Source organism: Chionomys nivalis, chromosome 3, assembly GCF_950005125.1.
Source record: "Chionomys nivalis chromosome 3, mChiNiv1.1, whole genome shotgun sequence".
Lineage (NCBI taxonomy): Eukaryota > Metazoa > Chordata > Mammalia > Rodentia > Cricetidae > Chionomys > Chionomys nivalis.
In genome coordinates this window covers 1,076,842-1,097,645 of record NC_080088.1, presented here as the reverse complement: position 1 = coordinate 1,097,645, position 20,804 = coordinate 1,076,842, and the positions used below count along the sequence as shown (strand labels likewise).

The window sequence follows — 20,804 nt, the reverse complement described above, 5'->3', positions numbered from 1 at the left end:
TTTTAGAGGAAGGGGAAACACAGGAGTAGTTGGAAAGAGAAGTTATAATGATATAAATACAGTACTCATGTATGCAGCTCTATTTTTTTAATGATGCTGTAGTGGGAACCAGCTCAATATGCTAGGAAGAAGTCCAAGTTAGATGAAAGGCAGGGAGCCAGGTATGGCCACTCCATACTGGATGCTCTGTTTCTCTGTTGAAACCACGGACAGAGGCTTTGCAGGCTGGAGTGGGGAGATCTTGCTTCCTTAGAGGTGGGAGGCTTCAAGCAGAGGAAGAGGCTTATTACACATTCCAGGGAGCTCTCTCTGGGCCATGGTGAAAACATGCCTGAGGATAAACACGAAAGCCATATGGCAGGCTATGCCAGTAGTCAGGCTGAAGAGTGGCAGAGAGGGAGGCGAAAGCCAAGAGATAGACAGGCTCTGGGAACAGTCACTCAGACATGGACCAAGGAACTGGGGATCATCATGGGGAGTGATAACAGCCAGAGTCGCAAAGGCAGGTGAATCAATTATGTCTCTGTTCTGTTGACAGGGCAGTATGGCAGAAGCAGCTTAGAGAAGAAAGGGGATCGTGTTTTGGTTTACAGTTCCAGAGCGGATTCAGTGCATCCATCGTGCTGAGGAGGACACGGCAGCAGGATCCTGAGGATCATGGCCTGGCAATCAGGAAGCAGAGGGAGCACATTTCATTCACATACAGGAATCAAAGAGAGGAGGAGGAAGAAGAGGAGGAGGAGAGAGAAGAGAGAAAACAGGAAGTGGGGGCAGGATACAAAGCCCATGCCCGGTGGCATACTTCCTCCAACAAGGGAGAAGAGGGTCAAAGTGGGTAGGAGGAGTTCTGGAGAGGGAGGAGGCCTGAGGAAGTCAGAGGAGGTATGGAGAGGTAAATAGAGTTGTAAAGTCGGTCATGTTCTCACAGGATGGTCTAGCAGAGTGGAACTCAGGGCATCGTGAAGGCCCACTCAACTCTGTGAGTCTCCTTAGTGTCCTGGGGGAGCTGGGCAGTGGGCAGTGTTTCCAGTGGAGGCTGGCTGCTCTGAAAAGTGGCAGACAAGCTGGCATGATTAGACTTCTGAGACACAAGAGAAGGAGTGATACGTCAGAGGAAGTCAAGCTAGAGAGGATGCAAGTCAAAATGCCTGGATGATAGGTGAGTATTTTCTACTAAAATTGGGAGGTTTCATTTTTAATGCAATATTCCCACAGAAATAGATATAAGAACATCAGAGGATACTAGGTTCTTGGGATGTAGAACTGATGTGGGCTCCATGGAGTAGAGAAGATAGCATAAGATTGGCAGTACCCTAGTGACCGAAAGTCTGCTTTAGGGGTGAGGTGACTGTCAGAAGTTCTGTGATCAGAACTAGTCTGAGAGCTGGGTATGCGGCTCTGTTGGGACAGCGCTTGCCTCACACACACAAGGAAGGCCTTGGTTCCAGTTCAATATGCCATAAGCTAGGGTGTAGGGATGGGTATCTGCGAAGTAGAGGGAAGAGGATCAGAAATTCAAGGATATACTTGGATACATAACAAGTTTGAGACTAGCCAAGGATCCATGGCATGCTGTCAAAATGAACAAACATAACCAAAACAAAAACAAAATCCTAAAACTCCCCAGTTATGGCCACACTGTGATACTTTCTTCAAGCATTTCCCTTCAAGGAAACACAAAAACGGTGTCTGAATATTTGCACCCACTGTTCCAGCTTCTGGCATAGTATATCTCTGAATAAACACTGTCACGGGATATAGTATTTGTGTTCCATAACCAGTGTCAATGGCGAGAGCTCATTGCTTGATGAATGTCAAGTGTAAATCAACTTAGGTTCTGAGATTAAACCTCCAGCTGCAGCATCTGTGGCTTTAGGATAGTCACCACACCTCGGTGCCTTGGTTTCTTCCGAGAGCCAAATGGGGAAAACACTAACAAGCACTCAAGGACTTGTTTTACAATCAAATTATAAATAAAATACACCTAGCCCAGTACTCAGGACAGAGTAAAGGTTGGAAATTATGATAAACAGGTTCACCCAACACCGCGCAAGAAAGGGATTCTATAGTGATATTTTTGTGTTTTAATAAATAAAGCTTGCCACAAGATTAGAGTGCAAAGCTAGCCACACTAGTCAGTCATACAGGCCAGGCAATGGAAAAGAGCTCATCTCTAGTGGTTGGCTGCTTTGCTTCTCTGATCTTTCAGCTTGAACCCTAGAGAGGAATATAAGGTGGGATGAGACAGGAACTCGCTCTTTTCAGTCTGAAGATTTCATAGAGGTAAGAGCTCTCTAGTGGTTGGTTGCTTTCCTTTTCTGATCTTCATTTTGAACCCTAGTATCTGTCTCTGGGTTTTTATTATTCATGCTGCAGGACTTTATCAACGTCACCACAGCTATAAGTTCCTGATCACGCATCCAGCAGAAAGGAAATCAAGTAGCTTTTAAGCTGTCTGCCATCTGGCTCTGCTAGGGACCAATACCCAAGGTGCATGAGATAGCTAAGAGGACCAGAGTGCGGGATGGAGGTACAGAACACAGCTCCGTAGGAACACTGTGCTATCCAGCTCCACAAATCAGAGAGGATACCCAGATCAAATGTCACACTCTACCACCTTGAAATCACCAGCTGAGACACGGTATCACCCAGGAGGAGTTGGCACAGGCAGCACCTGTGAATAATTATTTATGCACTGCACAAACACACACACACACGATTGTGCTCACACACACACAGGCACACACTATTCTCATTAGAAGAGTTTTTATTTGATCTTAATATATGAGAATCCCTAGGCAATGTTTTCTAAACTTTTCAAGACGTGTGTCCCAGATCCTTCACTAAGACACTTAGACAATGGCACTGCGGGAGGACTCAGACTGTCTTAACGAAACCAGTCTGTGTCTCCCTCTGATGATCCATCACGAAAAATACATTCCAATCTAATTTTGGTCTCCAATTCAGAATTTAGTAAATGTTTTGATTCTAACATTTTTGGCATTGAGAAAATTGATGTCTTGTTCAGAACATCTGAAATGCAAAGTGCTTAAAGAGAGACAAAGACTTTGAGCTTAGAGTTGGAAAGAGCCTGGCAGGTAGCATGCCTGTGATATAAACCTCAATCCTCTTCAATCTCACTCTTCAGCAGGACCTAGGACCATGAGCTATTTCACTGCAGCTTGGATAGAAGTCCATTTGCCTACCCTTTAGTTGCCTAACTTAAGCAAGATGGTGGCAAGGAAAAATAAATTAATTTTCCATATGTTTATAATGAGTTCAAAGTCAATATCTCACTTGCTCAACATGACTCTTAATTGCTCAACTTGAAAGCAAATTTCACATAGCCATCTGCAGTGTAAAAGCTGCAAAGGAATCAAAGTGACTTGATTCAAGAGTTAAGCAAATTTGTTGCGAAGTAAAAGCCATAGTACTATACGATATCACCTGGGCTCTAAATGCCTCCCTGGAACTATTGATGACTGGCCTGGGACTGAAATCCAAAGACATACGTCTGGCTTCACCCTACTGTGATGTAGAAGACGCAGTGAAGATGCCAGGAGATAGGACCCTCAATCTTCCGTTTAATAACTATGCTATTTAATTCCACCTGCTTTCCTGTTTGACGGCAGTGCCTACCTGACGGCTTTGGGCACTGCAGGGAACACCCTGGATAAACCCTTAAAGTAGCCCCTCAGTTCTGGTGATGGACAGCAAACCTCAGCGACAGGCAACTGTCACCATCACTAGGAACCAGGCACGGCTGATGTCATGTTATCCCTGGAGCATCTACACCTGAGGCTCCTTGTGCTTTCATCCTTTCGCGTGGGAGGAAAAGAAGAACTACAAGACATCTTTCTTCAAATAAAGATAAGAGATTTGAATGTCTCTGGATGAGACACATATGTGGTGCTTATGTAAACATTTTCGTGTGTGTGTGTGTGTATGTGTGTGTGTGTGCGTGGCTGTGCATGGCTGTGTATAGAGGCCAGAGGTTAATGAAGTTAATATCAGTTGCTTCCCCTATTAAGCTTCACCTTATTTTTTGAGGCAGGGTCTCTCACTGAACCTAGAACTCACAGTTCAGTCAGCTGTCTGGCCGGTGAGCTCCACCTGTCTCTGAGTTCCCAGTGCTGGAAATACAGATGCACCCTGATATACCTGCCTTAAAAAAAATAATAATATGTCTGCTAAGGATCTGAACTGAGGTTCTCAAGCTTACATAGGAAGGCAAGTGATTACTGACTGTGCCATCTCTCCAGCCCTATACTGGTATTTCCTACCTGCACTTTCATTGGCTCATTGATTCTAGTAGCCCAGTGGTTCTCACAATCATGTAAGCAATCCCTCGGATAGGCAGTGTCCAGTGCTGCCTACTCAGAAACAAAAGATAGCATGAGTGCCAGCCAGACCAAAGCATGGTCACTTTGCACTTTGATAGCAAAAGTTAAAAAAACAAACAAACCTTCTTGGTATTTCAAATGTATTCATGGTAGCCAAATGGCTTCCCTATACTCGCATCAAGCTGGGGGGGGGTGCGGTTGGAGGAGCAGTAGGGAGTGCTGGGATATGAAAAAAAATACAAAACTCCTCAAACTACACAAGGAGCTTAAACTTCGGGCCACCAGTTTCCTCATCCTATTTCCTAATCATTTCTTATTTTCTTATATATTTTATCTTCACAAACTTTAGTACCCTCTCACCCAACTGATATACTCACCATGGAAGGCAAACCCAATACATGAACTTAGTAAGGGCCCCAGTATTTTAAACTGTATCATTACAAAAGCAGAGCCAAACGATGGGGTTTATCAGAGAACACCCACCCCTCTCAGGGCCACGAGAGACACAGGCAAACGCCAAGAAACAGTAGAATCAAAGGGAAAATAACTCATCCAGAAAGATGACTGAATGCACCTTCTGGCCCATGTAGCGACCCACTGAGTTGGGTTGCTCAGATTTCTAGCACATTCCACATTGAATGTCTCCAAGTAATTAACGATTTCCATCTAGGGTTTGCTTGTGTCTAGAGGCTTCTCCACTCTGGCCTCTGCCTGAGCAACAGATGACATTAATATCCCATCCTAATTACTGGGTAAAAGACTCAGAGCTCTTTGAAAACACAAATCCAAGTGCACAGCAAGAGCAGGCCTCCATCAAGCAGGCAGAATCGGGCACCCTAGACACAAGGCAGCCAGATGAAGGAAAATGCATTCTGAATGGTTAGCACACAGGGTTAATCACATTGTAATTTAATCATCTGATCAAACACAAATTAGCATAATCATTTGAGGAAAAAACGTCTGGCAGAACCCAGGCGTACCTACAGGATCCCTGTCCTTAATGATGTAAAAGGGAACATGGATTTGGTTTATTTTTTTTAATGATGAAAAAAAAAAGTAAGCAATGGATAATGGATGCAAACCTCGTGATCTATGATTTCAGTAGCTGAGAAATTATAACTGAGATTTGATTGTGAATATCTTCCTTTCTCCTCCCAAGATCATTCCAGAACTCACAGTCATGACATATAACTGGGGGCCAGGGACGAACTAGGCATAGAGAATATACCTGGGATCCTAGCACTCAGGAAGTGAAGGCAGGAGGACCAGGAGTTCAAGGTCATCCTCAAGTACACTGACAGTGGGATAGGTGAGACACTGCCTTACATTAAATAAATAAATATATTGTACATAGCAAGGCTCTAAGACAATGTGCAGGGTCTCAGTGATAATAATAATCTGGACAAGATCATCCTTTGTTCTGATAGCCATCCTGAATACCACGGGATGCTGACAGTATCCCTGGCTCCCACCCTTCCATTCAGGAACCAACCTTCAGGACCCATCCAGACCTGCGACAATCAGGCATTGCCCCATATCTCTGTGACTGCAAAACTGCCATCAGAAGAAACCTGAGATTAAACTAAAAATGCGAACACTAGGAGCATATTTCCCTTAAAATAAGCAATATTTTTGAGAATTTGAGGTGCTTCTTTATTGCCACCTGCCCCAAACCTAGGAACCCGGAACAAGAGTTACCCGACTTTATGAAGTCCACTTTGGATCTTGTGGCTCTTTCTAAAGCACCATAGAACTGGTGATGCCCATGCCCTGAGCTTCAGAAAAAAGGCAAATTATTCAACGCCAGTTCCCCTTGCCTGCTTGCAGATGGGGGCAGAGCAGTCTTCAAGGGACGCCGGGGTGGTGGGCATAGGCTGAAGGATCATGACACATTGCTCTCAGACTGCAATACGACCCCAGCAAGCGAGAAAGGCAACCGAGTCTCCACTTCCCTGTAGGAGAACAGATCACCCTGATTTTAGACAAGTATGGAGTCTGCAAGGGTCTCCAGGCTCCCGAGGAAACAACACCATTTCCCTACACTTTCCCCCTTGTACAAGGATGCGCTGATGATTTCCTCTCATTGCACAAGGACAGAGAGAGAAAGTAAAAAAGAATGTGGGATACAAACAGAGGCAGCCCCTCTGCAGCTTCAAGTGGTCCTCCACTCAATGGATGTGTCACAGGGTCACACCCCTCCAGTATCCTGCCTTCTACAGGTGGGATGGGTCCCAGGGACATTTATTCATACTGGAAATCTGGGCAAAAAAAAACCACTCCACTCTCAGTAAGCTATGTAAGAAGCATTTTCCATGAGTCAAGGTGATTTGTTCTAATCTGAATCATGCAGTGTCTCATTTTTATATTCTATCAAAAAAAGTGGCTCCCTATTTACGATTACTCCTGGGTCTCTCACAGGTTATTAAGGCTAGCGATGGAAATATTTATGCCCTTTCTGTGAAGGAGAGATGAGAAAGGCTGACCCACTCCACTAGAAACTTCCGAAGAGAACAATGTGTGCTGCAACGTGCTAGCTTCAAAGCTCCCGGTCGGAGAGGACCTGGTGCTATTTTAAACCGGCATCATCTCCCACGAATTCCCTCAGAGCTCGAGACTCCTGAACATAATCTTCTTTCAAAAAAAAAAATTTAAAGACACAGAGGTTCAGGAGCCTATTGTTGCAAAGAAGCAGGCATTGGCCCAACTACCACAGTGATGAGTAAGCAAAAATGGCAAGGCTTCAGTCTGCAAAACCTTTTGTCCATTTCTCTGAAGCTCCAGCTAACAGCAGCTGCCCTGAAGGGTCATTTCTGCAGTGACTCACAAAAAAATGGCCAATAGACTAGAACATAAAACTCTTTAAGATGCCAAGAAGGGAAAGGTTATTTTTAATATTATCTAAAATAAGATCTTAGGACCCAAAAGGTGGCATTTTTAAAGGTTCTGAATTTAGGCCCTTCTTCGGCACACATTTGAGTCTATTTTAGTTTTAAAATCAAGGACACAGTATTTGGGAAAGATAATTCCACCACTAATCAATGCCCTCAATCAACGCCCTCAATTTTATCCTATATGTGGAAAGATATACAGTGAGTGGCAGGAGTTCCCTAATTACTATTTTCTCTTTTCTGACGATATAGTGGATGGTGCATACATTGAATAGTAGACACAGTAAACTTGGTCACTTGTTTATAAGAAGAGAGTAGACAAAAAACAATAGTAAAAATGATCCCAAGTCCCTGCCACCTGGGTTCGATATGAGCTTGTGCACAGATACTGGGCTACAGGTATGCACAATGCTCCAAGGCAGCAGAGGGTCAGTATCTCTAACTGCAGGTGGATCCATTCCCCGGACTGGTCTCCTTCCAATCCGGCTCATCGTCTAGCTTGTTCAATACTGCAATCTAAAGGGTCGCCTACTGTCAACCTCTTGCCTAGAGAAATGTGACTATCTTAGGCTCCAAGGGATCTCTCTGCTAGGCTTCCAGAAGGTAATAAATAGGGAGTTGGAGAAAGAAATACAGTAGGGTCAAGTCCATCAGCAAAGCTTCTGCATACAATTAAATGAAGCATCAAATATACCAGAGAAAAATGACATAGATCAGAGGGATTGATAAGTCAATAATAAGGTACAGGTAGAGAGATGGCAGATACATAGATTGATGACAGATTAGGTAGGTAGGTAGGTAGGTAGGTAGGTAGGTAGGTAGGTAGGCAGGTAGGAAGATAGATGATAGATAGATAGATAGATAGATAGATAGATAGATAGATAGATAGATAGATAGATAGTGAGATAGTGAGATAGTGAGATAGTGAAATAGATACAGAGAGATAACAGACATAAAGATGGATTACAGATGAATAGATAGATGACAGATAGGCAGACAGAAAGATGGTTGATAATAGATAAATTATTGATAGACAATAGATAGGTGATAGATAAATGACAGAAAATGACAAAAAGATAAATGTCAGATGGATAGATGATAGATAGGTATATAGAAGACAGATAACAAACAGAAAGACAATAGCTAGATATATGACAGCTGATTGCTAGGTAAAAACTAGATTATGGGCAATTATACAAAGATGAATGATAGGTAGCTAGACATTATAGATAAATCAAAAATATATAATAGATACCAGTAAATCCCTCCCTTAGTGCATATTTTTACAAAGGAATGCTGTGGGCCACAGAAATCAAAACATCCAAAGGTATACAAGCCCTAGATGACAGAATCAGACTTTCTAGGGAAGGAACTGGACCACAATATATAAAACTATATCATCTATAACTTGAGATGCCCCAGGGGTATGAATAAAAATGTCAAAGTGTTAAGCAAAAGCAGAAACACTGGGGGAGTATCTCTAATCAGCCCACCTCAGGCTCCCAGGACCAAGATTTCCAAGGAAGGCTCAAGTCCCAGAAAATCCCATAGGAAACCTCCTGTCTTCTCACCTTTCACTGGCCTACCTCCAGGCATTGACAGCCACCATTCTGAGAAATTCTAGAGAAGGGGACAGTCACTAAATTCAGCTCAAGGTGTCTGCAGATGGTTGTCTCCTCAACTTTAATAGTTCTGTTATCCAGCAGCGGAAACAGAGGGGTTTGCAGCTATGAGCCTAATGTATCAACCTCTTCTTCCATTGCTGTGTTATTGCTCCTAACCTATACTTCCATTGTCTCTAAGCATCTTACACTACTGAAACCTATAGAACTTTCTAGCCTAATCCTTCCACCCTTGGGGAGGGAATGACAGAGGTGTTTGGAGTGGAAGGGAAGGATATGGGGTTTTTTGGGGCTGTGCATACCAATGAGGTTGCAGCTCTGCTGTGAGATCCCAGAGCAATGAACAAATGGACTAAACCTCAAGCAGAGCTAAGGACCCAAAACTAATACCAAGATCACCTCTAGGTCGGTATTTTCTGCCCAGGTTATTCCACGAATTTCCAATCAAGGCGATTCTAAATAGTAGCCAGCAGAGTTAGGAATATTGGGTTTGGTGAACTCTAGCATACATCTCTATCATGAAAACACTCATGTAATTTCCCATATCCCTCAAGTTCTGCTGTCCTGCCAAGGAACTAGAGAAGGTGCTACCTTGTAGAAAGAGAGTCCCAGCCTTTTGAAAGCACTTTGTGTCCTCTGTACTTTTCTTTCACTAGACAAAGACGTAGATGAATGACTTTCCTTGCTGGAACTGGGGATGGTACCCTGGCTTCACTTCCTATTGAGGTGATTAAATACCTTTATGACAGCAACCTTAAGAGAGAAAATATTGGGGCTGGAGCGATGACTCAGTGTTTAACGGTGCTGGCTGCCCTTGCAGAAGACTGACTGCAGTTCCTAGCACCCACAAGGCAACTCACAACTGTTGATGGCTCCACCAACTTCTGTTTCCCACGGACATTAGACATGCATAGGTTGTACATGCATACATTCGGGCAAATACTCATACACATAAAATAATCTGCTCATAAAAAGAGAGGGATTTCATCCAGCTTTCAGTCCCAGGTTACAGTGTATTATTGCAGAGAGATCATGGCAGGGACACGAGGCAGCTCACAGTCCAGAGCAAAGAGGGCTGTATACTTTCTCAGCTCTCAGTCCAAGCCCCAAATATGGGAATGGCAGTGTTCACATAGGGCTCAGAATCCCAACGTTAATTAGCATAATCAAGACAATACCCACAGACATGCCCACAGGCCAACCTGATCCAGACAATCCTCATTAAGACTCTCTTCTGCATTATTCTATATTGTGTCAAGTTGACAGTTAAAACTAACCAGCACCCACATTTCAGGCATTTCCTTTTCATTAGCCAAAGAAATAGATAAATTAAGTGACCACCATTTACGGGAGTGGACCCAGTAAGAGATAAGACCTAGAGGAGGGGGGCAGTAGCCGTAGAACCTTCTGAATGTCACACAGCTGCCCGCTTAGCCAGCGTTGCATGTTGTTGGGTCTCTAGTTCCTTCCTGAATTTTCACAAGTCATAAAACATAGCATTGTTATTTGTACCCCAGCTTCTACACATCACTTATTAAAAAGTCTTCTGCAGCCGATATTAAGAAATAAACACTGTAATTAAGAAGTCTGGGATTTTGGGTTTTCAGCATCCTAAGGGAATGCCAGATCAACTCACACCACAGCAGGGTGGCTATGGAGAGAAGAAATGAACGTGGAGTTTCCTCAGGAGAAATATGTTTACTTAATGTGAAGTCTCCACAACCCTGCAAAAGGAATAGGGTCTGTACAGATAAAGAAAGTGCCCCTCTTGCCTTCCTTCACCCGAACATGCCTTTGCATTAGAATAAACTCATAGGCATTTTCCCATAGCCCCACAGTCCACACAGAGCCCCTGAGAAAAATGGGTGCTTCACTCAACACAAGCAGGAATCAAAAGCACAAGTCAGCACCACTAAACAAGTCCACCTCACTGGCTGTGACCCATTCACACTGGGAGCAACCCCATCCTAAATCTGACCATCATGGTGACCCCATGGGTGACCAATGAGAGTTACTGCACCACATTGTGGGTTTGCAGCAGCATCCAACATAGCAGAGTTCAGAGACCTAGAAGACCCAATGACTCCGATTAAACTGTAAGGAACACAAATGAACTGCTTACATTCTGTACGAAACCAGGCTAAATGTTGATCTCTGTTTCTTTATTAATATTAAAAGAGTCAAGGGTGGCAAGAATCAAATCAATGATCACTCTGCTTCTGCCCCTCTAATGTGGGCCCTTCACAGTCTGAGAAGAATGACCTCTATAAAGTTACTAGGTTACTATGGATCTTCCTAAGATAAAAGGTCAATGATCCATACATTGGCATGGGAAAGACAGACTTGACGCTGGTACAAAATTCCTACACATGTCCAACATCTAGGCTCTGAACAGAAAAAAAAAGTATCATGGGAGGAGATAGCAAAGCCAGAATGAGAACCATATTCTATCTTAGATAGAAAGAACATTCTGGTTTTCTTTTTTAGTGTGTGTGTGTATATATATGTATATATGCACATGTGTACGCATGTGTGTATGCATATGGCTGTGTGAATGTGTGTATGTGTCTGTGGAGGCATCATCCATGGGAATGAATCCACTTCTTTTGAACAAGGAGCTCACCAAGTAAGGTAAACTCTCAGGTCAGCAACCATCAACAATCTTTCTGTCTCTGTCTCCCTAGCACTAGAATTACAAGCATGCAACACTGCACTTGGCATTTTCATGGGTTTGGGGGTGATCCCAGGTCTTCATGCTTGCAAGGTGAGGGTTTTATTGGCAGCCATATATCCAATCCCATGTTTTTCTCATTTTTTTTTTTGGTATGTTTTAACTTGTACATACGTAAGAGACTTGAAAGACAGCCTGCTAAGTAAGCCAGGCACAGAAAGGAAAATGACCTTGCTGTTATAAAACACGGAATATAAAATAAAAGGAAGACTGTTGTATCTAAGAGAAGGTGTGTTCCTTTTTCCCTGTTCAATAACATTAATGTCAATCACACAGCCTGTGGCTGTATCTCCTGCCCCATCAGGTCTGACCAATTAGAAGTATGTGTATCTCAATTTAAATCTGCAGAATTTAATAACAGGTTAGCAATGAGGACCCTGTGACAATCGCGAGATCCTCAGTGTAAGCCTTTTTCTCTCTCTTTGTAATTGCTGTTCTCTGGCAGCGCAGGCTGATTCCATCCCCTGGTGTTCTGCTGTGGAGTCTCTAGGGCAGTCCACGCTTATTGCAGATAAATATTAGAGACAATGTCCTCCCTGAGCCTCCGGGCTCCTGTTCAGACCCACTAGAGTCTCTTCCCAAGCTGAAGGAGGACTTACCGCTGATTGAACTTCCAGAATATTCTGTAGAGTCAAGCACAATTTCTCACTATTGGGTGATTTGCTTTGTCTCCACTACGAAGTTCTGTACGGTACCAGGAAGATGGGGAAAGCCCACGTTTAGAGTGGAGGCAACCCCTCACAGTTTCTATTCCTTTCTTTCAGGTTCTTTGCCCCTGCATTTCAAACTAGCTTTCTATAAATAGGACTGCTTGCTCACTCTCAAATCTTACTCACTGTCTTCTGAAGTAAAAAAAAAATACATCTTTCATAGGGATGTAGGCAAGATTCATCTATCCCTGTCGGTCCATCTCCCTCTATCCTCTTAGTTTGTCGTATACCTGTCCAGCTGCAACCATTCTTTCTCTATCAAGTGGTTTTAATATTTATATATTTACATAATCTAAGAGAGTTAACCATCCATGCCGATCAACACAATAAATGCTAAACTTAAAAACCAAAAGAAGTTGACTGTAAGCTTTGTAACATGAGATCCCTATATATAGCACTGGGATTTTAACAATGATTAAAATATAATCTTTTTATGTTATTGTGATAAGATGCCAATTTTATATTCAACTCTGCCTCAAAATAAGATATTGACAGGAGTCTCATAGCCATTTGAGAGTTAAGAAAATAGCAGTAGTGTGACTTTTTAGACATGATTGAGGCTTTAAAACCTTGAGTTTTATTTATTTATTTTTTATTCTCAGGAGCTTGGTGGGAAGCTTAAATGTCAGATTGCTGTTTCTAGCTGGGATCCAGAATAGATCCTAGCAGTACCCAAATCTTATCACTTTACAAGGATTCCAGGCTTGAATAAAATCACTGCCTGAGACACCAGCACCCGTTCACCCCAAGAAGGGCACCCAGGGATATCAGAGCAGGCTGTGTCACCAAAAGGAAGCCCTACCATATTCCACACATGAGTCACATCTGTAAGACAGCGTGGCCCATAACCCTTTGTAGAACACAAACACTTCTCCCGCCACAGGCCAGCTGCCTGTCAGAATGCAGAGGCAGGCTGAGGGAAGCTGCCAGCTGCTCACCAGCCCATTTCATACAGCCGAAGCAGAGGTTGAAGGCAAGAGAGCAAGCTGAGTGGAGAACCTAGGATGGGAAGGAAGCTAGAGAGAAACGAGAGAGGTCAGGAGAGAGGAGGAAAGGCTAGCAAGAGGAAAAAAGCTACTCTCATTTTAAGAATTTAAGTCATTTCCACCTGGGCTTCCATGTGCTCTGCTTTGTGCAAAGAACACACTTGGGCACAGTGGACATCTCAGCCTGTTGGTCACTTCTCAAATAAGCCCCAAATTGGCAGGTAATAGATTTCCCTGAAACCATCAGAGAGAAAGGCAAGGATTTAGGAAGGATAATGGAGACTGAGCCCAGACCTCTGAGCATCTGGGCAGAAGCTGACTGATCTTTGAATCAACATCCGGGATCTGCCCTTCCCATTGGCTCGTTCTTCCTGCAGCTCAGGTGGAGAGACTTCTGCCTGCAGACCGCACTCGGGCACTCAGGTGCTCCCCTTCAGAATTCCTAACCGCATATACACCACAGGGCTGCGGGAGTCTTTCATTCTCACCAAACGTTTAGCAAAGGAAATGCAACTTTGAATTAGATAGTGTTTTCAAAACATTAAGGAATGTGAATACAGCTGGGGCGGGGGTGGGACGACAGCTAGAGGTGAACCGAGAATTTCTGTGCCCAGATTCTCGGAACGTGAAGAGTTAAGGATGGGTCCAGAGGAACAGGTGTTGTCCAATTTGCTGGCGTGCGGGTAGGGAGGCGCGGCTCCAGGTCCCCAGAGCTTTGCAGCCACAGCTGCAGGAGATTGACGCGCTGTGGACAAGCAGCACGCCAGCATCACCCCTGTCACCAGCAGCAAAGGAGAAGCCCCGCGGCTCCTGGAATGACATTGGAAGGTCAGCCAATCGGGCAAGGAGCTGCCCCCTGCAAGATGCGCAAGCTACCCCTGGGTTCCCTCTCCAGCACGCAAGGGGAGACCTTGTGGCCTCTGTGGACCATCGACTCCTGACACTTCCCTTCCTTCTCTGCATCTTCGGAGACTGGAGACATTGCTGCAAGCCGTGTCCTTCTTTGCACAAATAAAAACAAAGGCTGCAGACCATTCCTGACCCGTCAAAACCTGAACATGATCGCTGGGTGTAAACCCGACCTCCTGAGCCATGGATTCTGGGCGCGATGAACTTGAGGGACATTGGGGAGGCGGCTTCTTAGGAAAGCCCTAGACAAGTGAGTGGAGCATCCTCAGAGGCGGAGGTTTGCCTGCTGTCGAGAGCTTACTGCAGGAGTCTGGCGTGGTTTGCCGCCCACTAGTGTCCTATGGCGGGGACACAATTGACATGCAGGTAGCAACCGATCAGCATCTCCCAAGCTGACAGTGCCTGCCCCCTAGGCCCAGAATGCATCTGAATTAATGGTCAAGAAAATGCCCTCTGTATGCATGGCAACCCCAGGATACCTGCCTAGCTTAGGTGAACCTCACTAAAAAGCCGAGAGAATGGGGGTACTCATTCTAAAAACATCCCCAATGTCTTACCTATTGCCATCTTATGTACACTTAACCACATTCATAATCAAGGTTTTGTAAATGTGGGAAATGGGGAAAATTCTGTTGTTTTGTTTAAAAACAAATAAACAAAATAATGCATTCCCATTTCCCACAGTGCTCATAGATCTTAAGATAGACCCTCCCCCTTTACATCAAGTTTCTTTGGCATTGAGCTGACTCCTGTTCAGCCTTGGTCACCTTCCTTGTCTACTCCAACCACATCCATGATAAAATGATTCAGGCCTCAGGGATTTAAATGTGGAGTTTTTTTTGGTCAAAATTACATCTCTCAGCAGCATGATTTATGATTCAGGGTATGCCCTGTGATTTGCTGGTTCTCCCAGGCAGCAGAAAACCCTTGGTGACACCCAAGTGGCAAAGAGGATAGTCAAGGAGAGAAGGCAAATTGGCTGGCATTTATTAAAGGTCTGCCTGGCATTTTGTTTGCCTACAGAGGGCATCTTGTAGGGGCGTGCAGCTTTTGTGCAAAGGTCTAGCAATTTTAGATGAACTCTGGAATTATCAGAAATAATCTCACTCTGATCTATAAATATGGGGGAGAAAAAAATTTTTTGCTTATATATGTCTGTGGAAACTAAAATTTAAAATATCATCTTGAAAGCCTTCAAGATACAGCAGTACTTTCTAAGGCCTACTTCTATGGTCGCTGTCAGGTCTGTAATGCCCTGTCATGTGATCTGCGGAGCCCCAGAGACGCTGCACACCCGACTTGCCCTTGAGCCTCTCCACACCATCACTCCACTCTCTCTTTCCACAGCTAACTAGGCTCAGGGCGCCTGCAAGCACAATGCAGTAAAGCTCAAAATCTCACGGCCAGGAAAAGTCAATGTCAAGGGTGTGTGTGTGTGTGTGTGTGTGTGTGTGTGTGTGTGTAAAACCAGACGCCAGCACGCAGCAATAACACGGTCTATATAAACCTGCATGCTGCCCCCACCTCTGTTTTTGTCGGGACTCGCTGGCGTTAAAATCAAGAGACCATGTTCAGAGGAATGATACAGCCACACGTTCATGCTGAGCACACATGCAGCAGCGTGTCTGTGCATGCACACATGTGCCCCTAAAGCTGTCCTGCAAGTATTTCCAGGGTGGTAGAGAGCACCCTGACTAACATCACAGACTCCCTGCATCTTCTCAGGTGAGGTCACTCACAAGATTTTTAACCCATGAAGGGACTGGTCTCTTGATGCTGGTCTTTGCCCCAAATATTCTCGGTAGCCCGTCCAGCGGCAACACTTTAATTAAGAAATGAACGTGCCCCCCCAATACAAGCTTTCTACTGTTCAAATGAAGACAGGATATGTGGAACAGGGACTCAGAATACCTGCTCCTGCTTCTTACCCCCTCCTCCAAATGGTCATTTGCATAATCTTTTACAAATGAGAAAGACAAATGACTACAATGGGCATTTTAGTGTTTGAGGCCTAGCAATATAGCAATATTCAGCTTGGGTCTAATCACACCTTTGGATATTTTTCAAAATGAAGACAGGCCAAAATATTGCAGTTGCTGACAAAAAAAAAAAAAAAAAAAAACCTCCATTCAGATAGCACATTTAGTTTCATATTTTTTAAATGTTGTCTTACCAGAGGCAGCCTTGCAAACCAGACTTTTATTTTGACATAAGTATATATTTTATGATATTTTGCATAGTATATCTTGAACACCATCCCTGGAAATCCCCCCGCAATGTAAAAGCCCAAACCTCCAGAGTCAGTCAGGCCTTTCCTTCAAGCTTCCCCATATAAAGGAAGGGCCATTTTTACATGAGGCGGCTCCCTGGCCTTCAGTTGATGGGGTTAGAGCATCCTGCCTGTGCATTTTACTGCAACAATAACTGATTCTCACAACAGATGCTAAAAACCCTGCAAATAATTCTTGCACGACTCTACCCAGGTGCACAGGAGCCATCTCTGCATATATTTTCCATATGGTAGATTTCACTCAATTTGAACACTGCATAGACTCCTTTATATAGTACTTTTTAGTTATGAAATGCTGATTTTAAAAATCATAGACATTTATAGCATCCATGTACCAGAGACTCTCATAATTTCTTCTTTACCATGCTCACCATATATAACTCAAACTGAAAAACAGATACTGGTTGGCTGAGGACTGGGACAGCCTGGCTCACCATCCTGAATCACCTATTTCTCCCCAGAGTAGAAATCTCCCTTCATGCAATAGCCCAGGCCTTTGCAAGGAGTCCGGATATGTCACACTGACAGGGAGGCAGGCCATCAAGGCATGGAGGCTCTGGAACACATCTGTGAGCATCTGAGCCTTTCCTGTGCTTTCCCACTAAAGCAGCAAGGGCTGCTCCTCAGACTTGACTGAATGCTCAGAAGCACATCTATCCCCCAAGGTAGATTCCCGGGAAGAGGCAGGGCAGGTAAAGGGCCCTCTGGGAAAGGGGGGTATCTTGTCAGAACTTGCTCTGATTTTTCTGCCTGGGAGGAAACCTCCAGATGAAGCTCCTGCCACTTTGATTATATTAAAGAGCAAAGTGCCATTTTCATGTGAATTTGGGGGTACCTTCTTCATTCACCTCCATCTTCTCTCAGTCATCTTTATTTTTTTTCAAGCCTGGGAAGCATCATGTCCTTCCTTCGGCCAGGGGATGGCTATTCTCTAAGTACCACTATGAGAGAAAATGCAGCCAGTGCTTGCAGCTGCCCTAGGTATCTCCCGGAAAAATCTTACAGCCTCCCCTTGGGTTCTCCTTCTCCTGTATTCTTGTAAGGACCAGATATATTCATTCTCATTCTCTCATGTTCATATGTTCTCTCCCCTCCTCTCCTGGGTATAATGGTTTAATTTTAACTGTCAGCAGGTTATACGTTTTATGCAGATGTTGTTCCAAAAATTCGAAATGGGGATTGGGGATTAAAGCCCTGGATGCTTCCAGGCGATACCAAATGATGGTGACAATTCTCTCTCTCTCTCTCTCTCTCTCTCTCTCTCTCTCTCTCTCTCTCTCTCTCTCTCTCTCCAACATGAGAGAAAGCCATTCATACATGTAAGTTCATAATTTACTCTGCGTGTGACAGGCAGCCCAAGGTGCACACACATACACTCACTAATTGGGTCTGACTCCATCAAGAATGATAGCTTTCTAAATACCAGGAAGAAAGCATCTCAATATGCAATACTCAGCTGAACATGAGGGGGAGAAACCACGTACAACGTTCACCAATTTCACTTTTACAATATACAGGTGATTTTCTAAAAAATTTGTCAACATTACAGATGATGTAATGCTTAGCAGTGCATATTTTTACATACACTACTGCGAGGAACATGTAGTGTCCAGGGGACTAGGGGGATGCAAAGAGACGCATCTTTCCCACAGCCTTCAAGGATGAACTGTAGCAGAATTAAAGACGGGGCTTTAAGGCTCAGGAGCGCAGAACCTGAAGGCTACTGTCTTAATTGACCCCTGCACCTGCCTGCGCTCCTAACGCCATGTCGCTTCTCTGGCTGTGTTATTCAAAGTGGCGATCATCCCCACTCTTCTCCCCAAACCTGCCTGACTCTGATGAGGTAGCTGTCTATCTCTGGAGTTGGGCTCTGAGCTGGCACTTGGCTAGCTAGCTAGGTAGGGTGCTTCCAGCGATTGCAGACCGATGCCTCCCCGGCCTCGTCTCAGTACTGCCTAACCTCTCCAAAGCAATGCAAATATATTTTTAAAAATAAATAAATAAACGCATGCATGAACATTCCAACCCGGATAGGAAAGGAAAGGAGGGAAGACTTCACCCATGCATCCAGCCCCCCACACCGCACCCACCCCCCGGGCCCCTTCCCAGACAGGAATCGGCGCAGATCGCAAGGCTCACCATTCGCGAAGCTCTGGAACAAGGAGAGAGCCAGTATCCACATGCCCCTGCTGCTGCCCGGCCTCCCGCGAGCCAGCGAGCCAGCGAGCGAGCCACGCGCCGGCCTCGCCCCCCGCGCTGCGCTGCGCTCCGCCGCGCCCGGCCCGGCTTCGCTCGCCGCCCGCCACCTGCCCAGGGGCCGCCCAGCCGCCCAGCCGCGCTCCCCGTACGCGGCGCCCCCGCACACCTGCTCCCGGGCGCCGCGCCCCGCGCCGCGGACACAGCCCAGGTGCGCCGTGCGCTCGGCTCGGCTCAGCGGGCCGCGGGCAGCCAGGCGCGGGCGCACAGCCGCAGCCGCGGGCGCGAGCTCATGCCGGGCGCCCCCCGATGCGCAGCGCGGCCAGGCGGCGGCCTCCGGGGCGCCGGCCTCACCCTCCGCAGCCAGGCAGCAGGCGCGCGGCCAGGCTCATCCTGCTGCGGCGGCCTCGGACTCCGGGTCCCCTGTGCTGCCCTTCCCTGCCTGAGCCCGGCGGGCCGCGCGCGGAGGCGAGCGGGGACCCCTCCCCTGCTCTGGCCGTTGGGGCGCTCTGCAGTCTTAAAGCAGCAGCAGAGGAGTGCGGCGGATCACGCAGTCAGCGGGACCCAGGGCTCAGAGGCTCAGAGACTCGTCCTCACACAGCCCATCTTGTGTAGCTCCTTCTTGCAGGTTGCTAATGAGATGCGGCCGGGGGCTGACCACTCCGGAAGGGTGCCAGCTAGGCAGAGGTGACCGCGAGGCCTTAGCAGTTTTGATGCTATGTGCAGCAGGATTCGGAGTCCGTATTGACTCTCTGAAAAGTCTAGTCCATTTGCCTAAAGGGAAATGCTGCCTCTGAGTCCTCGCAGCTCCTGGGAAGAGCTCTCTGACTTCACTGGCTGATTTTTAATTATCTTGAATACATACTAGGATGCAAACAGGAGCTATTCTAATTTTGATCTCTGAGTGGTGCATAAAAACTGATTAAAATAGCTGATACTGTGTGTGAGCCCCAACATGCAACCCCTTTCTTGGCACTGTGCAGACAACAGACCGTGACCAAAAGGGTCTGCAAAGGGATTCTGAAGTCATGGTATTATTCAATAAAGACCCTTGAAAGGGCACATGTCCATATCCAGCACTTTTCAAAATAATGACCTACTGGGTCCGAATGAGCCCCAATTTAAAGTCTAAGATTGAATACACACAGGCAGGGGGGTGGACTGGGAAAGCGTTGAGGGAAGGCAGAGAGGGACCGTTTCGTGAAATGGAGATGGTTTCCCAGTCATCAGGCATCTTCTGCCTGGACTGCATGTGCCCTTCCAGATGAGGCACCCCTAAGATTGCTCACAGAACAACCCAGCAAAAGCAAATGTCAAGGCAAAAATAAAATGGTGCTTTACCGGGGTTGGGCACAAGATGGCCAGGCCCTGTGTGTTAGGAAGGGTCAGCTGAGCCCCGCCGCTGCACTGGCTGCCATTGCTCTGCAGCTGTGGGTGATCACGTGCTGCCGCCCACTCAGACTGCGCCTCCAACCCTGCCAGCCACACATGAAACCCCAGTGTCCTCTGACTTTGCATGCAGAGGGTGTTCACTCCCTGCTCCTTGAAGCTGTGTGTGGAGGCAGGTAGTGGGCCTGATTCCCATCCCTGCATCCCAGGTCCTTTAGCCCAGATTTATTCACGCGTTCCAGCCATCTTAAGGCTCAGCAAGGCCTTGGTAGGCAGCCAAGCCCTCAAGACAAAGCCAGGGCACACACGTCAGGCTCAAACCACTTCCTCCACTTACCAGATCCAGGCACACATGCATGCCCCATGAACCTCCCTGCCCTGGCACATAGAACAGAACTATCAGCAATTCTAACTATAAAGGCTGTTGTGTTCGGAAGCCTAGCCTTGTCTGGTCACCATGGCCAGTTGTGGCTAAGATTCTGAGTAGGAGCAGGACTGGCTACATAAATTTGGGGATCCATTATGAAGTGAAAACGCAAATGGGAGGAAATGCACCACTTACAGCCCCTAGTGGGAATTTCGTCCTTTTCTCTGCAGCTTCTGCCCCTGCAGTGATGTTTACCATTTGCTGTTTACTGTTTCACTGCTAGGGATAGTTGGGAAGGGCCCAGCTACACACAGATGCAACCCGGGCCGTCCAAGTGGCCCACATCTGCCTCCTTGTTTTCCTGCCTTCCACC

The 20,804-nt window shown here is 45.9% G+C and overlaps 1 protein-coding gene across 1 annotated transcript in view; it reads right to left on the bottom strand.

Annotated features, from left to right (window-relative positions):
• Positions 1 to 20,422, bottom strand: part of Dscam (DS cell adhesion molecule) — a 544,090-nt gene extending 523,668 nt beyond the window's left edge. The window contains exons 1-2 of the mRNA XM_057763777.1: positions 20,402 to 20,422; positions 18,619 to 19,030 (exon numbers count right to left, since the gene is read on the bottom strand). Coding sequence (XP_057619760.1) covers positions 18,619 to 19,030; positions 20,402 to 20,422 — 433 coding nt within the window. The remainder of the gene's footprint in view (positions 1 to 18,618; positions 19,031 to 20,401) is intronic.
• Positions 20,423 to 20,804: the final 382 nt, after the last annotated feature.